The sequence below is a fragment of the Somniosus microcephalus genome, chromosome 30 (genome assembly GCF_052327205.1).
Source record: "Somniosus microcephalus isolate GS21.2 chromosome 30, FLI_Smic_1.0, whole genome shotgun sequence".
NCBI classification, from domain to species: Eukaryota; Metazoa; Chordata; class Chondrichthyes; order Squaliformes; family Somniosidae; genus Somniosus; species Somniosus microcephalus.
This window is the reverse complement of record NC_141016.1, coordinates 33,698,015-33,715,531: the sequence shown is the minus strand read 5'-3', so window position 1 is coordinate 33,715,531 and position 17,517 is coordinate 33,698,015. Positions and strand designations below refer to the sequence as shown.

Sequence of the window (17,517 nt, the reverse complement as noted above, 5' to 3'; positions counted from 1 at the left end):
AATTCAGTATCCCGTCCCCGCCTTCTCTCCGTAACCCTTAACCCCTTTTGCCCGTAGAAATATATCTAATTCCCTCTTAAATATATTTAATGAGCTGGCGTACACTGCCCTCTGTGGCAATGAGTTCCACAGGTTCACCACTCTCTGAGTGAAGAAATTCCCCCTCATCTCTGCCCTAAATGGTTTAGCCCTTATCCTTAAATTATGTCCTCTAGTTCTGTTTTCACCCGCCAAGGGAAACATTCCTTCTGCATCCAGTCTGTCTAGACCTGTCAGAATTTTATACACTTCTATGAGGTCCCCTCTCAATCTTCTAAACTCCAGTGTGTACATCCCTAAACTACATAGTCTCTCCTCATAGGTCATTCCCGCCATTCCTGGTATCAGCCTGGTGAATCGCCGCTGCACCCCCTCCATGGCAAGAACATCCTTCCTCAGATGAGGCGACCAAAACTGTACACAGTACTCGAGGTGTGGTCTCACCAGTGCCCTGTACAGCTGCAGCAAGGTATCCCTGTTCCTGTATTCTAACCCTTTTGCTATGAAGGCCAGCATACCGTTTGCCTTCTTGACCGCCTGTTGCACCTGCATGCTCGCCTTCAGTGACTGGTGTACAAGAACACCCAGGTCTCTCTGTACTTCCCCCTCTCCCAATCTATTGCCATTTAAATAATAATTTGCCCTCCCGTTCCTGCACCCAAGGTGGATAACTTCGCACTTGTCCACATTATAGTGCATCTGCCATTTATCCGCCCAATCGCCCAGTCTGTCCAAATCGCTCTGGAGCTTCCTGGTCTCTTCCTCTGAGCCCACCCCACCTCCTAGTTTAGTGTCGTCTGCAAATTTGGAAATGCTGCATCCGACTCCCTGATCCAGGTCATTAATGTAAATTGTGAACAGCTGGGGGCCCAGGACAGATCCCTGTGGTACCCCACTTGTTACTGCCTGCCATTCAGAAAATGAGCCGTTTATTCCAACTCTCTGTTTTCTATCTGACAGCCAGTTCCCTATCCACGCCAAAACTTTCCCCTTTATCCCATGAGCCTCAATTTTCCATGCTAATCTTTTATGTGGGACCTTATCGAAGGCCTTTTGGAAGTCCAGGTACACCACATCTACTGGCTCTCCCCCATCTATTCTACCAGTTACTCCCTCAAAAAATTCCAATAGATTAGTCAAGCACGATTTACCCTTTGTAAATCCATGTTGACTCTGTCCTATCCTGTCCCCATTTGCTAAGTGCTCCGCTATTTCATCCTTAATGATGGACTCCAGCATTTTGCCCACAACTGATGTAAGGCTTACAGGTCTGTAATTACCTGCTTTTTCCCTACCCCCCTTTTTGAATAGTGGGGTAACGTTAGCTACCCTCCAATCCATCGGCACTGTTCCCGAGTCTAATGAATTCTGAAAAATCATCCTTAGTGCATCCGCTATCTCTAGGGCCACCTCCTTCAGTACCCTAGGATGCATGTTATCAGGCCCTGGGGATTTGTCCACCTTCAATCCCTTTAGCTTCCTTAACACCATATTCTTAGAGATATTGATTTGCGTCAGTTCCTCCTTTGCCAATGTCCCTATTTTTCCCGATATCCCAGGGAGGTTTTTTGTGTCTTCCTTCGTAAAGACTGACCCAAAGTATGCATTTAGTTGATCTGCCATTTCCTTATTTCCCATTATATATTCCCCCGTATCTGACTGCAATGGACCAACTTTGGTTTTCACCAGTCTTTTCCTTTTGATATATTTATAAAAGCTTTTGGAGTTAGTTTTTATATTTTCCGCCAGCTTGTTTTCGTAAGCTATTTTGCCCCTCTTGATCATGCCCTTTGCCCTCCTTTGCTCTATCTTAAACTGTTCCCAATCTTCCGCTCTGGCGCTTTTTTTGGCTATTTTATACGCCCTATCTTTGGATTTTATGCTGTCTCTAATTTCCCCTGTTATCCACGGTTGAGTCACCTTTTTAGATTTCCTTTTATGCCAGATTGGTATAAACAATTTTTGCAATTTTGTCATTCTATCTTTAAATGTTTGCCATTGTTTATCTACCTCCAGTCCTCTCAGGAACGTTGTCCAATCAGACCTACTCAGTTCCCGTCTCATGGCATCATAATTCCCCTTGTTTAAATTCAGGACCTTAGTCTCTGAGTCAATTTGTTCGCTCTCCATTTCGAGTGAGAAATCGATCATGTTATGATCGCTCTGACCCAAGGGTCCCCGTACAACAAGATTACTGATTAGTCCCTTCTCATTGCACAGTACCCAGTCCAATATAGCCTGTTCCCGAGTTGGTTCCTCGACATATTGATCCAGATAACCATCCCTTAAACACTCAAGGAATTCCTCCTCCTCATTATTTTTACTGATTAGGCTAGTCCAATCTATATGTAAGTTAAAGTCACCTATGATGACAGCTGTGCTCTTATTGCACGCTTCTCTAATTTCCCTCGTGATGCCCTCCCTAACCTCTATTTTACTATTTGGAGGCCTATATACCACTCCTATTAATGTTTTTCGCCCCTCGCTATTTCTTAGCTCCACCCATATAGATTCTGTATTAACTGAGTTAATATCCTTCCTTTCAATTGCATTTATCCCCTCTTTTACTAGCAATGCTACCCCTCCTCCCTTTCTTTTTTGTCGATCCTTCCTAAATACTGAATACCCCTGTATGTTAAGCTCCCAGCCCTGCTCACCCTGCAACCATGTTTCCGTAATCCCAATTAGATCATAATTATTAACCTCTATTTCCACAGCTAATTCATCTACCTTGTTCCTGATGCTTCTCGCATTAAGGTATAAAACCCTCAGGCTTTTTTTATGCTCACATTTTTTATGAATTAGTTTGGCCCTTTGTTTTTTGTTCCTCACCCTTTTACCATTTATTTCTGTCTGCCTTTCACTTTCCTCCATTTCACTACATAGGTTTCTAGCCCCCTGCCATACTAGTTTAAATGCTCCCGAACTGCTTTATCAAAAATTACCCCGAGAACATCAGTTCCATCTCTGCACAGGTGTAGACCGTCCCTTTTGTATAGGTCACACCTACCACAAAACTGGTTCCAATGCCTCAAAAATTTAAAACCCTCCCTCTTACACCACTGCTCAAGCCACGTATTTAGCCTAACTATCCTGTTCTCTGTACTCTTACTAGCACGTGGCACTGGTAGTAATCCAGAGATTACTACCTTCGAGGTCCTACTTTTTAGCTTGGCTCCTAACTCCCTAAATTCTACTTGTAGGACCTCTTCCCTTTTTTTAGCTACGTCGTTGGTACCAACATGTATCACGACAACTGGCTGTTCCCCCTCCCCCTCCAGAATGTTCTGCACCCGCGCCGAGACATCCTTGACCCTTGCACCAGGGAGGCAACATACCATCCTGGAGTCTCGGTCGCGACCACAGAAACCCCTATCTATTCCCCTTACAATCGAATCCCCTATTACTATAGCCCTGCCACTCTTTTTCCCTCCCTTCTTTGCAACAGAGCCAGTCATGGTGCCATGAGCCTGGCTGCTGGTGCCTTCCCCCGATGCGTCACCCCCCCCGACAACAGTACCTAAGACGGTGAACCTGTTGCTAAGGGAGACAACCCCAGGGGATTTCTGCACTACCTTCCTGCCCTTGCTCTGCCTTTTGGTCACCCATGTACTGTCTACGCTGGCCTTAACCTGCGGTGTGACCAACTCACTAAATGTGCTATCCACACCCCTCTCAGAATCGTGGATGCTCCAAAGTGAGTCCATCTGCAGCTCAAGGGCCGTCATGCGGTCCCACATGAGCTGCAGCTGGACACACTTCCCGCACACATAGTCGTCAGGGACACAGGAAGCGTCCCTGATTTCCCACATGTTACAGGAGGAGCATGACACAGGTCCGAGCTCTACTGCCATGACTTAACCCTTATATTACTTTTTAATTTTCTAGTTTTAGTTTATTTATCGACTTTTGTTTTCCCGAAGCTTACTTAGACCAATGTATACTGTACTCCTCTTATTCCTTTTTAAACTAACCAAATCCCACTAGTTTTGGTTTTACTTTCTAGGAAGGTTTGAGGAAAGTACTTACCAGTTAGTCTTACCTCCCTGGTCTTTCGCTGACTTCCCGGTCTTGTGTCCCCTTGGTCCTACGCCGACTTCCCGCTCCTCCCGGTTCCTGCCCTGCTGAAAAGAAACTGAGACCAAAAAATTTGTGACCTCTGTTTTTAGACAGCTGCTAAAAGACTACTAGGTTAGAGGAGGAGGGTGGGTGGGGTTTCCTACTCTGTAGGAACTCGGGTTTACGCCACCACCCTCCTTAAATACCTTTCACCTGGGTGCTTCCCACCAGGTCCGCTTCTGAAAAAAAGCTCACGAGCTGGACTTCCGCCTCAGCTGTTTTTTTAAATGGCTTTTTAACTCTCTCCTTCCCTGAGATTGGAGATTGGTGAGGCCTACCTGGGCCTCTGGAGCCTCTTGTAGTCGCTCTGCCGCTAAGCTCCGCCTCCACCCGCTGCCGATGCCGCACTGGGGCCTACCTGGGCCTCTGGAGCCTCTTGTAGTCGCTCTGCCGCTCAGCTCCGCCTCCACCCGCTGCCGATGCCGCACTGGGGCCTACCTGGGCCTCTGGAGCCTCTTGTAGTCGCTCTGCCGCTCAGCTCCGCCTCCACCCGCTGCCGATGCCGCACTGGGGCCTACCTGGGCCTCTGGAGCCTCTTGTAGTCGCTCTGCCGCTCAGCTCCGCCTCCACCCGCTGCCGATGCCGCACTGGGGCCTACCTGGGCCTCTGGAGCCTCTTGTAGTCGCTCTGCCGCTCAGCTCCGCCTCCACCCGCTGCCGATGCCGCACTGGGGCCTACCTGGGCCTCTGGAGCCTCTTGTAGTCGCTCTGCCGCTCAGCTCCGCCTCCACCCGCTGCCGCACTGGGGCCTACCTGGGCCTCTGGAGCCTCTTGTAGTCGCTCTGCCGCTCAGCTCCGCCTCCACCCGCTGCCGCACTGGGGCCTACCTGGGCCTCTGGAGCCTCTTGTAGTCGCTCTGCCGCTCAGCTCCGCCTCCACCCGCTGCCGCACTGGGGCCTACCTGGGCCTCTGGAGCCTCTTGTAGTCGCTCTGCCGCTCAGCTCCGCCTCCACCCGCTGCCGATGCCGCACTGGGGCCTACCTGGGCCTCTGGAGCCTCTTGTAGTCGCTCTGCCGCTCAGCTCCGCCTCCACCCGCTGCCGATGCCGCACTGGGGCCTACCTGGGCCTCTGGAGCCTCTTGTAGTCGCTCTGCCGCTCAGCTCCGCCTCCACCCGCTGCCGATGCCGCACTGGGGCCTACCTGGGCCTCTGGAGCCTCTTGTAGTCGCTCTGCCGCTCAGCTCCGCCTCCACCCGCTGCCGCACTGGGGCCTACCTGGGCCTCTGGAGCCTCTTGTAGTCGCTCTGCCGCTCAGCTCCGCCTCCACCCGCTGCCGCACTGGGGCCTACCTGGGCCTCTGGAGCCTCTTGTAGTCGCTCTGCCGCTCAGCTCCGCCTCCACCCGCTGCCGCACTGGGGCCTACCTGGGCCTCTGGAGCCTCTTGTAGTCGCTCTGCCGCTCAGCTCCGCCTCCACCCGCTGCCGATGCCGCACTGGGGCCTACCTGGGCCTCTGGAGCCTCTTGTAGTCGCTCTGCCGCTCAGCTCCGCCTCCACCCGCTGCCGATGCCGCACTGGGGCCTACCTGGGCCTCTGGAGCCTCTTGTAGTCGCTCTGCCGCTCAGCTCCGCCTCCACCCGCTGCCGATGCCGCACTGGGGCCTACCTGGGCCTCTGGAGCCTCTTGTAGTCGCTCTGCCGCTCAGCTCCGCCTCCACCCGCTGCCGATGCCGCACTGGGGCCTACCTGGGCCTCTGGAGCCTCTTGTAGTCGCTCTGCCGCTCAGCTCCGCCTCCACCCGCTGCCGATGCCGCACTGGGGCCTACCTGGGCCTCTGGAGCCTCTTGTAGTCGCTCTGCCGCTCAGCTCCGCCTCCACCCGCTGCCGATGCCGCACTGGGGCCTACCTGGGCCTCTGGAGCCTCTTGTAGTCGCTCTGCCGCTCAGCTCCGCCTCCACCCGCTGCCGATGCCGCACTGGGGCCTACCTGGGCCTCTGGAGCCTCTTGTAGTCGCTCTGCCGCTCAGCTCCGCCTCCACCCGCTGCCGATGCCGCACTGGGGCCTACCTGGGCCTCTGGAGCCTCTTGTAGTCGCTCTGCCGCTCAGCTCCGCCTCCACCCGCTGCCGATGCCGCACTGGGGCCTACCTGGGCCTCTGGAGCCTCTTGTAGTCGCTCTGCCGCTCAGCTCCGCCTCCACCCGCTGCCGATGCCGCACTGGGGCCTACCTGGGCCTCTGGAGCCTCTTGTAGTCGCTCTGCCGCTCAGCTCCGCCTCCACCCGCTGCCGATGCCGCACTGGGGCCTACCTGGGCCTCTGGAGCCTCTTGTAGTCGCTCTGCCGCTCAGCTCCGCCTCCACCCGCTGCCGATGCCGCACTGGGGCCTACCTGGGCCTCTGGAGCCTCTTGTAGTCGCTCTGCCGCTCAGCTCCGCCTCCACCCGCTGCCGATGCCGCACTGGGGCCTACCTGGGCCTCTGGAGCCTCTTGTAGTCGCTCTGCCGCTCAGCTCCGCCTCCACCCGCTGCCGATGCCGCACTGGGTCCTACCTGGGCCTCTGGAGCCTCTTGTAGTCGCTCTGCCGCTCAGCTCCGCCTCCACCCGCTGCCGATGCCGCACTGGGGCCTACCTGGGCCTCTGGAGCCTCTTGTAGTCGCTCTGCCGCTCAGCCCCGCCTCCACCCGCTGCCGATGCCGCACTGGGGCCTACCTGGGCCTCTGGAGCCTCTTGTAGTCGCTCTGCCGCTCAGCTCCGCCTCCACCCGCTGCCGATGCCGCACTGGGGCCTACCTGGGCCTCTGGAGCCTCTTGTAGTCGCTCTGCCGCTCAGCTCCGCCTCCACCCGCTGCCGATGCCGCACTGGGGCCTACCTGGGCCTCTGGAGCCTCTTGTAGTCGCTCTGCCGCTCAGCTCCGCCTCCACCCGCTGCCGATGCCGCACTGGGGCCTACCTGGGCCTCTGGAGCCTCTTGTAGTCGCTCTGCCGCTCAGCTCCGCCTCCACCCGCTGCCGATGCCGCACTGGGGCCTACCTGGGCCTCTGGAGCCTCTTGTAGTCGCTCTGCCGCTCAGCTCCGCCTCCACCCGCTGCCGATGCCGCACTGGGGCCTACCTGGGCCTCTGGAGCCTCTTGTAGTCGCTCTGCCGCTCAGCTCCGCCTTCACCCGCTGCCGATGCCGCACTGGGGCCTACCTGGGCCTCTGGAGCCTCTTGTAGTCGCTCTGCCGCTCAGCTCCGCCTCCACCCGCTGCCGATGCCATAATACCAGGTTGGATATTTGGGCCGAATGGCCTGACTCTGTGCTGTACATTCTATATAATTCTACGTAAGATGTAAGTGCAGAGAGATGTTCCGGGATATAAAATCATGTACCTGTCACAGACACATAAAAAGCACTTTTTTATTAAACTGCAGAAGCAGCAATGTTTGGATTGAGTGATTAGATAAATGTATATTGGAAGTATAATCCTCCTGCATTGTTCTCTAACAGGACACGTGCAGTTAAGGTTGTCCGACGGTGGAAGTCCATGTGCTGGGCGAGTGGAGGTTTATTACAGTGGGACCTGGGGCTCAGTTTGTGACGATTCCTGGGACCTGGCCGACGCTGATGTGGTTTGCAAACAGCTGGATTGCGGAAATGCGGTGGACATGGAACTTCCTGCTGCTTGTGGACCAGGCTCAGGCCCGGTTTGGTTGGATGAACTGCGCTGTTCTGGTAACGAATCGTTTCTCTGGGAATGTCCCTCAGCACCGTGGGGAAACCACGACTGTGCTCATAAAGAAGATGTGAGGGTGGTGTGTTCAGGTAAGGGCGCTTTCTATCTGCTCATTTTCTGCAGGGTTATATGCGAGGCTTTACTCGGGAGTGTTTACATAGAATCTACAGCACAGAAACCGGCCATTTGACCCAACTGGTGTGTGTGATGTTTATGCTCCGCACGTGCCTCGTCACTCCGTACTTCATCTAACTCTATCTGCACATCCTTCTGTTCATTTCTCCCTCGTGTACTTATCTAGCTTTACCTAAAGGCATCTACGCTATTCGCCTCAACTACGCTATGTGGTAGCAAGTTCCACATTCTAACCACGCTCTGGGTAATGAGCTTTCTCCTGAATTCCCTGTTGGATTTATTAGTGACTATTTTACATTCATTGCACCTAGTTTTGGACTCCCCACAATTGGGAACATATTCTCTATGTCTACCCTATCTATCCCCTTCATAATTTTAAAGATCTCTATCGAGACAGCCTTCAGCCTTCTCTTTTCTAGAGAAAAGTGCCACAACCTGTTCAGCCTTATTTGATAATTCTAACCTCTGAGTTCTGGCTTTATTCTTGTAAATCATTATTTGCACTTTCTCCCGTGCGTGTATATCCTTTTTGTAATATGTTGAACGGAATTAACTACAGCCCCCCAACTTGGTGTCCTCCATAAATTTTTAAATTGTACTTCCAAATCCCAAGTCCAAATCGTTTATGTAAATGATGAACAGCAGCAGACCCTGCACCGATCCCTGTGGAACACCAATTCTGAGCTTCCACCAGTCTGAATAACTACCTTTAACCGCAACTCTTTATTTTCTGCTTTGTAGCCAGCTGGCTATCTATTCTGCTACTTGTCCTCTGACTCCACATCGTCTGACGTCAGTCATGATTCTAAGAAGTGTTAACTTATGGAAGGCCATTCTAAAATCCATGTATATTACATCTACCACATTAACCTTGTGTACATTTTCTGCAACTTCTTCAAATAATTCAAGTAGGTTGGTAAAGCATGAACTTCTCTTTGAAATCAAGTTTGCAGACGACACACAGCTAGCTGGGCGTGTGTGCTGTGAGGAGGATGCCGAGAAACTCCAGTATGATTTGGACAGGTTTGGTGATTGGGCAGATGCAGTATAATGTGGATAAATGCGAGGTTATCCACTTTGGTGGCAAAAACAGGAAGGCAGATTATTATCTGAAGGGCAATCGATTGGGAGAAGGAGAAGTGCAACGAGGCCTGGGTGTCCTTGTGCACCGGTCGCTGAAGGTAAGCATGCAGGCGCAGCAGGTGGTTAAGGAGGCAAATGGTATGTTGGCCTTCGTAGCGAGAGAGCTTGAGTACAGGAGCAATGATGTCTTGCTGTAGTTGTACAGGAACATGGTGAGACCCCACCTTGAATATTGTGTGCAGTTTTGGTCGCCTTATCTGAGGAAGGATGTCCTTGCCATGGAGGGAGTGCAGCGAAGATTCACCAGACTGATACCTGGGATGGCAGGAATGACGTATGAGGAGAGATTGCGTCGATTGAGCTTATACTCGCTGGTGTTTAGCAGACTGAGAGGGGATCTCATTGAAACTTAAAAAATTCTAACAGGACTAGGCAGACTAGATGCAGGAAGGATGTTCCGGATGGCGGGAGGGTCCAGAACCAGGGGTCACAATCTAAAGATAAGGGAAAAGCCATTTAGGACAGAGATGAGGAGGAATTTCATCACCCTGAGAGTGGTGAACCTGTACAATTCTCTACCAAAGAAGGCAGTTGAGGCCAATTCATTAAATATATACAAGAAGGAGATAGATATATTTCTTAAGGTTAAAGGGATCAAGGGATATGGGGAGAAGGCAGGGACAGGATACTGAGTTTGAATGATCAGCCATGATCTCATTGAATAGCAGAGCAGGCTCGAGGGGCCGAATGGCCTACTCTTGCTCCTATTTTCTAAAATTTCTATGTGCTGACTATTCTTTATTATATACAAAAGCAAAATACTGTGGATGTAGGAAATCTGAAATAAAAACCAATTAACGTGGAAATATTATGCAGGTCAGGCAGCATCTGTGAAAATTCAAACGTTTCATGTCGATGACCTTTCGTCAGAACTGGAAAAATATGTAACAGTTTTTTAAGCAATTACAGAGTCAGGAAAGCGGGGAGGGGAGGAAAGAACAAACGGGAAGTCAAGAAAAATTAAATGACAAAAGGGATGATGGTGCAAGGCAAAAGGACACGATATTGGGACAATAAAGAAACAAAAGATGGGTCTAGAGAAGGTGTAAATTGGAATAGCAGAATCATCAGCAATGGCCGCTGTCTGATAATATTCAGGTATATTTATTATCTGAAATTTTTCAAATCAGTATTGAGTCCGGAAGGCTGAAAAGTGTCTAATCGATAGACGCGTAGCTGTTCCTCAAGGTAACGTTGAACTTCCAATCTCATCCCTTGCTGTGTTTTCACTATCCCGTCTGACCTATCCATCACTGACCCCGTATGATCAGCATCCACTTACGCCCCATCTCAATGAACTTCGAGCTCGGCACAATGCTGAGCTCTTTTTCAATCACCTTCACCTCCATACGCACTTCTCTGGCCAGAATCTTCCCCCACGTAGAGTATCCTTTCTTCCATCTTCAGTACTCTCGTTCCACCTGGATCCCTCCATCTAGACTCTTACATGCTCTAGATATTTTCATTGGGAATTGCCGGCGTGACATCAGCCATTTCAATTTCTCTACTCCACTCAGTCACTCTAATCTACCTCCCACTGAATTTGCGGCGATCCGTTTTCTCGGATCAATTCCTAATATTGTCATTAAACCTGCTGACAAGAGTGGCGCTGTTGTTGATTGGTGAACTGACCTCTAACTTGCAGAGGCTGAATGCTAACTCTCTGAAACCACCTCCTACCTCCCACTGCAACATGACCCCACCACCGAACATCAGCCCATCATTTTCAAGATGGTCAATGGCCTCCTCTTCCCTCAATGGTCTCCAACGTCATAATCCCCCAACCTCACACAGCCCGATTCTACCTCCATCTCAAGATCCACCAACAGGACTGCTCTGGTACACCCAACGTTTCAGCTTGTTCTTGCCCCACGGAAATGATTCCTTCCTATCTCGACGCTTTTTTCTCAACTAATCCAGGCTCTTCACACCTGTATCCATGAATCTTCTGACGCCCTCCATTACTTGAACCGTTTCCAGTTTCCTGGCACTAATCATCTCCTTTTCACCATGGACGTCCAATCCGCCTACACCCCATCCCCCACCAGGCCGGCCTGAAGATTCTCCACTTCTTTCCTGAATAGTGGGTCAACCAATCCTCATCCTCCACCATTCTCCCCTGCCTGACTGAAATTGTTCTCACATTGAAAAATAACTCGTTTGACTCCACTCACTTGCTCCAAATAGACGATTCTGCTGTGGGAAGCCATATGTGTCCTAGCTGTACTTGATTTTTCGTGGGATATGTGAAACATTCTTTGTTTCTTTCCTACTCAGGCCTTCTCCCTCACGTCTGTTTCCGGTACATTGATGACTGTATTGATGCCATTTCCCCCTTTGGTGCTGAACTGGAAAATTTCATCAACTTTACTTACAATTTCCATCCTTCCCGGGCCTTCACATGGTCCATCTGCAACTCTTCCCTTCCCTTCCTCAAGAACTCTCTCTCCATTTCTGGGGAAAAGCTATTGACCAATATCCACTATAAGCCCACTAACTCCCACAGCTAACTTAACTTCACTTCCTCCCAGGCTGCTTCCTGTAAGTATTCTATTCCATTCTCCCAGCTTCACCATCTCCGTCACATCTGTTCTGCTGATGCCACCTTCCATCCTAGTGTTTCTGAAATGTCTTCATTTTTCCTCAACCGAGGACTCCCCTCCACCATGGTTGAAAGTGCCCTCAAAGTGTCCTTTCCATTGCCTGTATCTCTGCACTCATCCCATTCCACCCTTGCAGAACCACGATAGCTTCCCCTTGCCTTTACCTTCGAACCCACCAGCCTCCACATTCACAGAGCAACCTCCACAATTTCGGCCATTTCCAGCATGATTCCACCAACAAACACATCTTCCCCTCCCCTTTCAGCATTCTGAATGGACCGTTCATTCCATGACACACTGGTCCAATCCTCAATCACCCCAACACCCCCTCCCCTTCCCACAACTCCTTCACATCGAAGTGCAGGAGAAGCAACAGCTGCCCTTTTCACTCCTCCCTTCCCACCGTCCAGGGCTCCAAATACACCTTCCAGGTGAAACAGTAATTTACTTGTACTTCTTTCAATTTAGTATACTGTATTCGCTGCTCAAGATGCAGTCTCCTCACATTGGGGAGGCCAAACGCAGATTGGTGACCGCTTTGTGGAACCCCTCCGTTCAGTCTGCAAGCTGACACCAAGCTTCCACTTACCTGTGATATTTATTCTATGCCCCAATCCCACTCTGACCTCTCTGTCCTCAAACTCCTACACTGGTCAATGAAGCTCAACGTAAGCTCGAAGAAAAGCACCTCATCTTTCAATAAGGAACTTTACAGCCTTCTGGACTCAACATTGTGTTCAACAATATCAGATCATAACCTCTGCCCAAATGCTTTCGTGCAGTAGCTATTGCTGATGATGCTGCTATTCCCATTAACACCTGCTCCAGACAAATATTTTGTTTCTTTTGTCCCATTACCATCTCCTTTTGCCTCGCACTATCATCCATTTTGTCTCTTAATCTGTCCTGCCTTCCATCCTATCACAAGCCTTCCCTTTTGTTCCTGCCGTCCCCAATTTCCCCCTCCTGTACTTCCTTAAAAAGCTTATCCATCTCCAACTTTTTCCAGTTCTGACGAAGGGTCACCGTCTTGAATCGTGAAGTCTGTTTCCATCTCCACAGATGCGGCCTGACCTGCTGAGTATTTCCAGCATGTTCTATTTTTATTGTTTGTTCAATGTTCGATTTCTAGCTGTATTTCTATTAAATTTCTGAATAATTATCGACATTAGTGAACACACCCGGTGCAACATGTTTTGTGCAGTATGAACACACAGCGAGTTATCAATTGAACCACCTGGATATTTCTTGCTTCATTGACAGAGCACAAGGAGCTGAGACTGGTGAAAGGAAAGCATCGCTGTGAAGGAAGAGTGGAAGTGTTCTACAATGGGACCTGGGGAACAGTGTGCTCGGAGAAACTGGATCGACATGATGCAGAAGTGATCTGTAAACAGTTACAGTGCGGCCCCCTCATATCTATTGAGTATCACACTCGGTTATTCGGAGCGGGATCCGGACCCATTTGGCTCGATGAGATGGAGTGTGATTCGGACGAATCCTTCCTTTGGCAGTGTCAGACAGACCCGTGGGGTGAACACAACTGTCATCACGGGGAGGATGCAGGTGTTGCTTGTTCAGGTAACACAAGGAACCTCTCAATGTGCGGGTGTTATTTCAAACATTGATGTCCAATACAGTCAGCATATTTCTCCTCTTAACAGGAGCCAAAGTGCCGGAGAGATCCCACAGTTCAAGGGTCTGCGATCGAGAATCTGGGTCTAAACATGAACATTCACCAGGTGCTTCAACCTCTTCATTATACCAACTATCTGACTTGTATTCCAGGCTTGTACTAAATAAATAACAATAAATGATTCCCTTTGATAGACTCGGGACAACCGTTGCGCCTGGTTGGAGGCAACACCAACTGCTCCGGGAGAGTGGAGATATTGTCCAATAACAGCTGGGGCATGGTGTGTGATGACTCCTGGGATATGGCCGATGCCAATGTTGTCTGCAGACAGCTGGGTTGCGGCCCCGCTCTATTGGCCGCAGGAGGGGCCGCAATTGCCCAGGGTGCCGGTCTTATCTGGCTGGATGAGGTGAAGTGCACCGGAAGTGAATCCTTTCTGTCCGACTGTCGTTCCTCACCACCAGGTCAACATGACTGTGATCACAAGGAAGATGCCAGTGTGATTTGTTCCGGTAAGGGTCGCAGGGGGTTTCCTCGTTCTGTAAATATGACTCATGGATTTAGGAAAAGAAGAACAAACTTTATATTTGCAATGCAAAATCTTAATGTTTGAAGTTGCTGAAATATTTGTGCAATATGTTCCACAGAACTCGATTTGCCTCCTACTGCTTCTCCGTTCACACCTGCAGGTACTTATCATTATTAGTACTATTATGTTTATTAATGTTAGCGTTCATATTAGTGGTATTGGTGTTATTGACATTTTCTTGGTTTGTTAATTTCTGAAGTTAACGTGAGCAGTTTTAAATTGACTGGAACATTTAAAAAAAATACAAGGCGGACTGTGTCTGTGTTAAATCTTTCTGTAATCTTGTGATTAAGGACAGGGAGGTAAAACCATCTCCATCCCTGTTGCCATCTGCATAACCCTCGGAGTCCTTCTAATCTGTGAGTTGATCGCACTGATGGCGGTAATACAGAGAAAGTCAACACGAAGAGGTGAGGCTCAAATCTTACCGCTGAACTAACACTTGATCTCACATCGCTTCATATCCTGGCGAGTCTGCAGTTCATTGCACTTTTCCATATGACGTACATTGGCTCCCGGTTAAACGATGCCTGGATTTAAAAATTCTTCTCCTTGTTTTCAAATCCCTCCATGGCCTCACCGGTCCCTGACTCTGTAATCTCCTCCTGCCCCACAACTCCCCCCCACCACCCAGATATCTGAGCTCCTCTAATTCTACACTTTTGAGAATCCCTGACAACAATCGCTCAACCATTGCTGGCCGTGCAGTCTGATGCCGAAGCCCTCAACTCTGGAAATCCCAGCCTAAACCTCTCTATCTCTCTTTCATCCTTTAAGACGTTCGTTAAAACCTACCTCTTTGACCAAGCTTTTGGTCACCTGTCCTAAAATTTATCTTTATGTGTCTCAGTGTCAAATTTGTTGTCTTAAAATACTCATGTGAAGCGCCTTGGAACGTTTTACTACCTTAAGGGCACTTCATAAATACAAGTAGTTGTTGTTTTTGAGTGTCACGTGATCTTGTTAGAAATAAATCTGAATCCGCTTTTGGCGAATTGTTCCATTCAATGTGCTGCCCGAATTAGTAAAATGGGACACTTAAAATGGAGAGTTATTTAAAGTGTCCACATTCACTGTCCCAGTTCATCAGCCGGTACATGAGATTCCAGAAGAAGTTACTTGCTGCAACAGTGGAACAGAAAGTTTAATTGAACTGTTTGGGCTGTGCTTTCACTTATTTTCTGTTATTCTTCCTTTATCCATTGGGTATCCATTCCACCCTTTCAGTTTCTGGGTCCGGTTGCCCAATCTCGAACTCTCTGACCGCGTTCTGCCCACCATTTTGAGAGATGACAGTTTTAAAGGCCTTTCTGCATTCTCCGCTGATGATTCTACCTCCCAACACAACTATTCCACTCCTATCTCACCCACCCAACACATTCCTGCTCCGTGTACACAGCAAGGCTCCTCTCACACTGACGGGACATGCCAAAGAACCATCAGCTCCTCACTCGCGCTTCCAAACTGATGCTGTCCGCAGAGATCAGTCAACTTCACCCAGCTTCTCTTCAGCTGAACTCCCCGTGTGGCCCCGTAAGCGAGCGATCAACTGGAGCTCATTTCTCCTGATACCCCCTCATTCCCTCTTCCCGAGGTCAATACAACTGGCCGCAATCTGCTGGAGGTGAACATGTGTCTGCACAGAGACACAGACACACACACGGAATCACACACACAACTAACCTCCTACACATCCATGTTAACTGATTCTGGCCACTGACTATCACTATATCTGTAATTTGGATTTATTCGCTGATGAATTCCTGTGAAACGCGCGTGAAGTGAATGAACATGTTAATCTCCCCGCCCTCCCTCCAACAGGTGCTGTCACTCGCGGCAGGGAGTCACCTGCTGGTTTGTACCAAGCAATTTATGAAGACATTGAGAATATTCCCCCCGGCGAGGATTCCGCTCAGACCCAGGGTTCAGGTCTGTATTTTCCGTTTGATATCGAATCTTCACTGGACAAATATCGCCTCCGCTTAAATACCCCTTTTAATGGTCAATGTACTGACTGGACACGATCAGCAGTCCGCTCACTGTCCCCATGTGAAGGAGTCCTGTCACAGTGAGAGTGTCTCTGTGTCCGTGTGTATAGTGAGAGCAGCAATGGTTTGGGGAAGATTCCCACTGGTCAGTATTGTTCAAAGAACGGGTTTTTGGGTTGTTTCTAAATAGCGAGCAGAGACGCTGTTTCCATTTCCCACCCGGCTCCACACGGATTCCCTCAGATATCTGAGCCCAGGAATAATAAACCCATCGGCTGATTGTATTCTTTTATTTTATATTCACTCAAACATGACATGAAGTCACAGATCGATTGAAACCATCTTCATTCCTTCACTTATTGTCTTCCCGTTAAATATTGGGCCGAATATTCCGATCCCAATTGTGTGTACGCGCTGTGTAAGGCCTGCTTTTACCAGGATAAGAGTTGAAAAAAGTAACAAAAAATATTTTCACCCATTTATCATTTAAAAATTCGTTTAAAAAAGGTAAGTTTATTTTAAGCTCCGTAAAAAGCTTTAATTATTTTTTCAAAAAATTAAATTTTTGTTTAAAATATTTAATTTATTGTAATTTGAACTAATTTAAAAAAGGTGAAGTTTTTTAAAATTTATTTAAAGTTTTACAGTGTTTTTGGGGTGATCTCCATTCATATATTTGACAGGTCCGTCTGTCAAGTGCATGAAGGGAGATTCCCTTCTTTGATTGGCTCCGCATTGCCCACTTGATCCCAGGGACTCTTGTGTCTCTGGGATACCTGGGCCCTGTGTACTTGGAGTTGGAAACGCCCAGGAGCGGAATTATACGCACCTCAGGAACCCTCAGGTAAGTGCGTAGATTTTTTCCAGATCAAAGGTCTCCGCACGCGGGAAGCCTCCGATCGCGAAATACGGCCCATTGGCCTCGACGTTGCGGTCGGATGCTTGCTGTAGACGAACGCATCTGAACCGCAAGAATAGGACGCAGCTCCCTGCTGCCTCCAGATCCTTGGTCTGTTCCACTCCTGGGCCTGTAGGTGTCCGCCTGGGTAAAGGCCCCGTATCCCAGGGGCGCAACCGGTTAACAAGCAGTGGGCCAGTCCAACCAATCACAAAGGGGGATTCCTAATTTGCTTATGGGGATTCCATTTAAGTATAGAATCGCCTTAATCATAATGGCCCAGATTTTCCGGGGCTGATGACCGAGTACGTGGTGTGTACGCAGCCATTCGTGCCCCACTACTTCCGGGCTTCCACCATGCGCAAAAATTCGGAACTTGCGATCTTTCAAGTTTCAGCTCGACAGATCCACCGCATCCCGGGAAATGGACACAAAGCTGGCGGAGAGCTGGGCTATTTAACCAAATACTGCCCAGCGAATGCCCGTGAAACTCTTACACCTGGTAAAAGCAGGGTAAGGACTTCTTTTTAAGAGTAAGACATTAAATAAATATTAAAATAGTTTTAAAAATTAGTTAAACATAATAAAACTTTAAAATTAGTTTCGGTTATTTTTAGCCCCTTAAAAAGTTTACATTTTTAGTTCAAAAAATTAAGCTTTGGCTTTAAATGTTTAATTACATGGTATTTTAATTAATTTTGAATGTGAAATGATTTGTTTT

General features: G+C 49.2%; 1 protein-coding gene across 1 annotated transcript in view; it reads left to right on the top strand.

The window, feature by feature from the left end:
* LOC147098119 (scavenger receptor cysteine-rich domain-containing protein DMBT1-like) overlaps positions 1-17,517 on the top strand; it is a 271,073-nt gene that overhangs the window by 247,094 nt on the left and 6,462 nt on the right. The window contains exons 12-18 of the mRNA XM_085970825.1: positions 7,579-7,893; positions 12,949-13,266; positions 13,350-13,427; positions 13,516-13,833; positions 13,969-14,010; positions 14,204-14,320; positions 15,732-15,839. Of these exons, the coding sequence (XP_085826951.1) occupies positions 7,579-7,893; positions 12,949-13,266; positions 13,350-13,427; positions 13,516-13,833; positions 13,969-14,010; positions 14,204-14,320; positions 15,732-15,839 (1,296 nt within the window). The remainder of the gene's footprint in view (positions 1-7,578; positions 7,894-12,948; positions 13,267-13,349; positions 13,428-13,515; positions 13,834-13,968; positions 14,011-14,203; positions 14,321-15,731; positions 15,840-17,517) is intronic.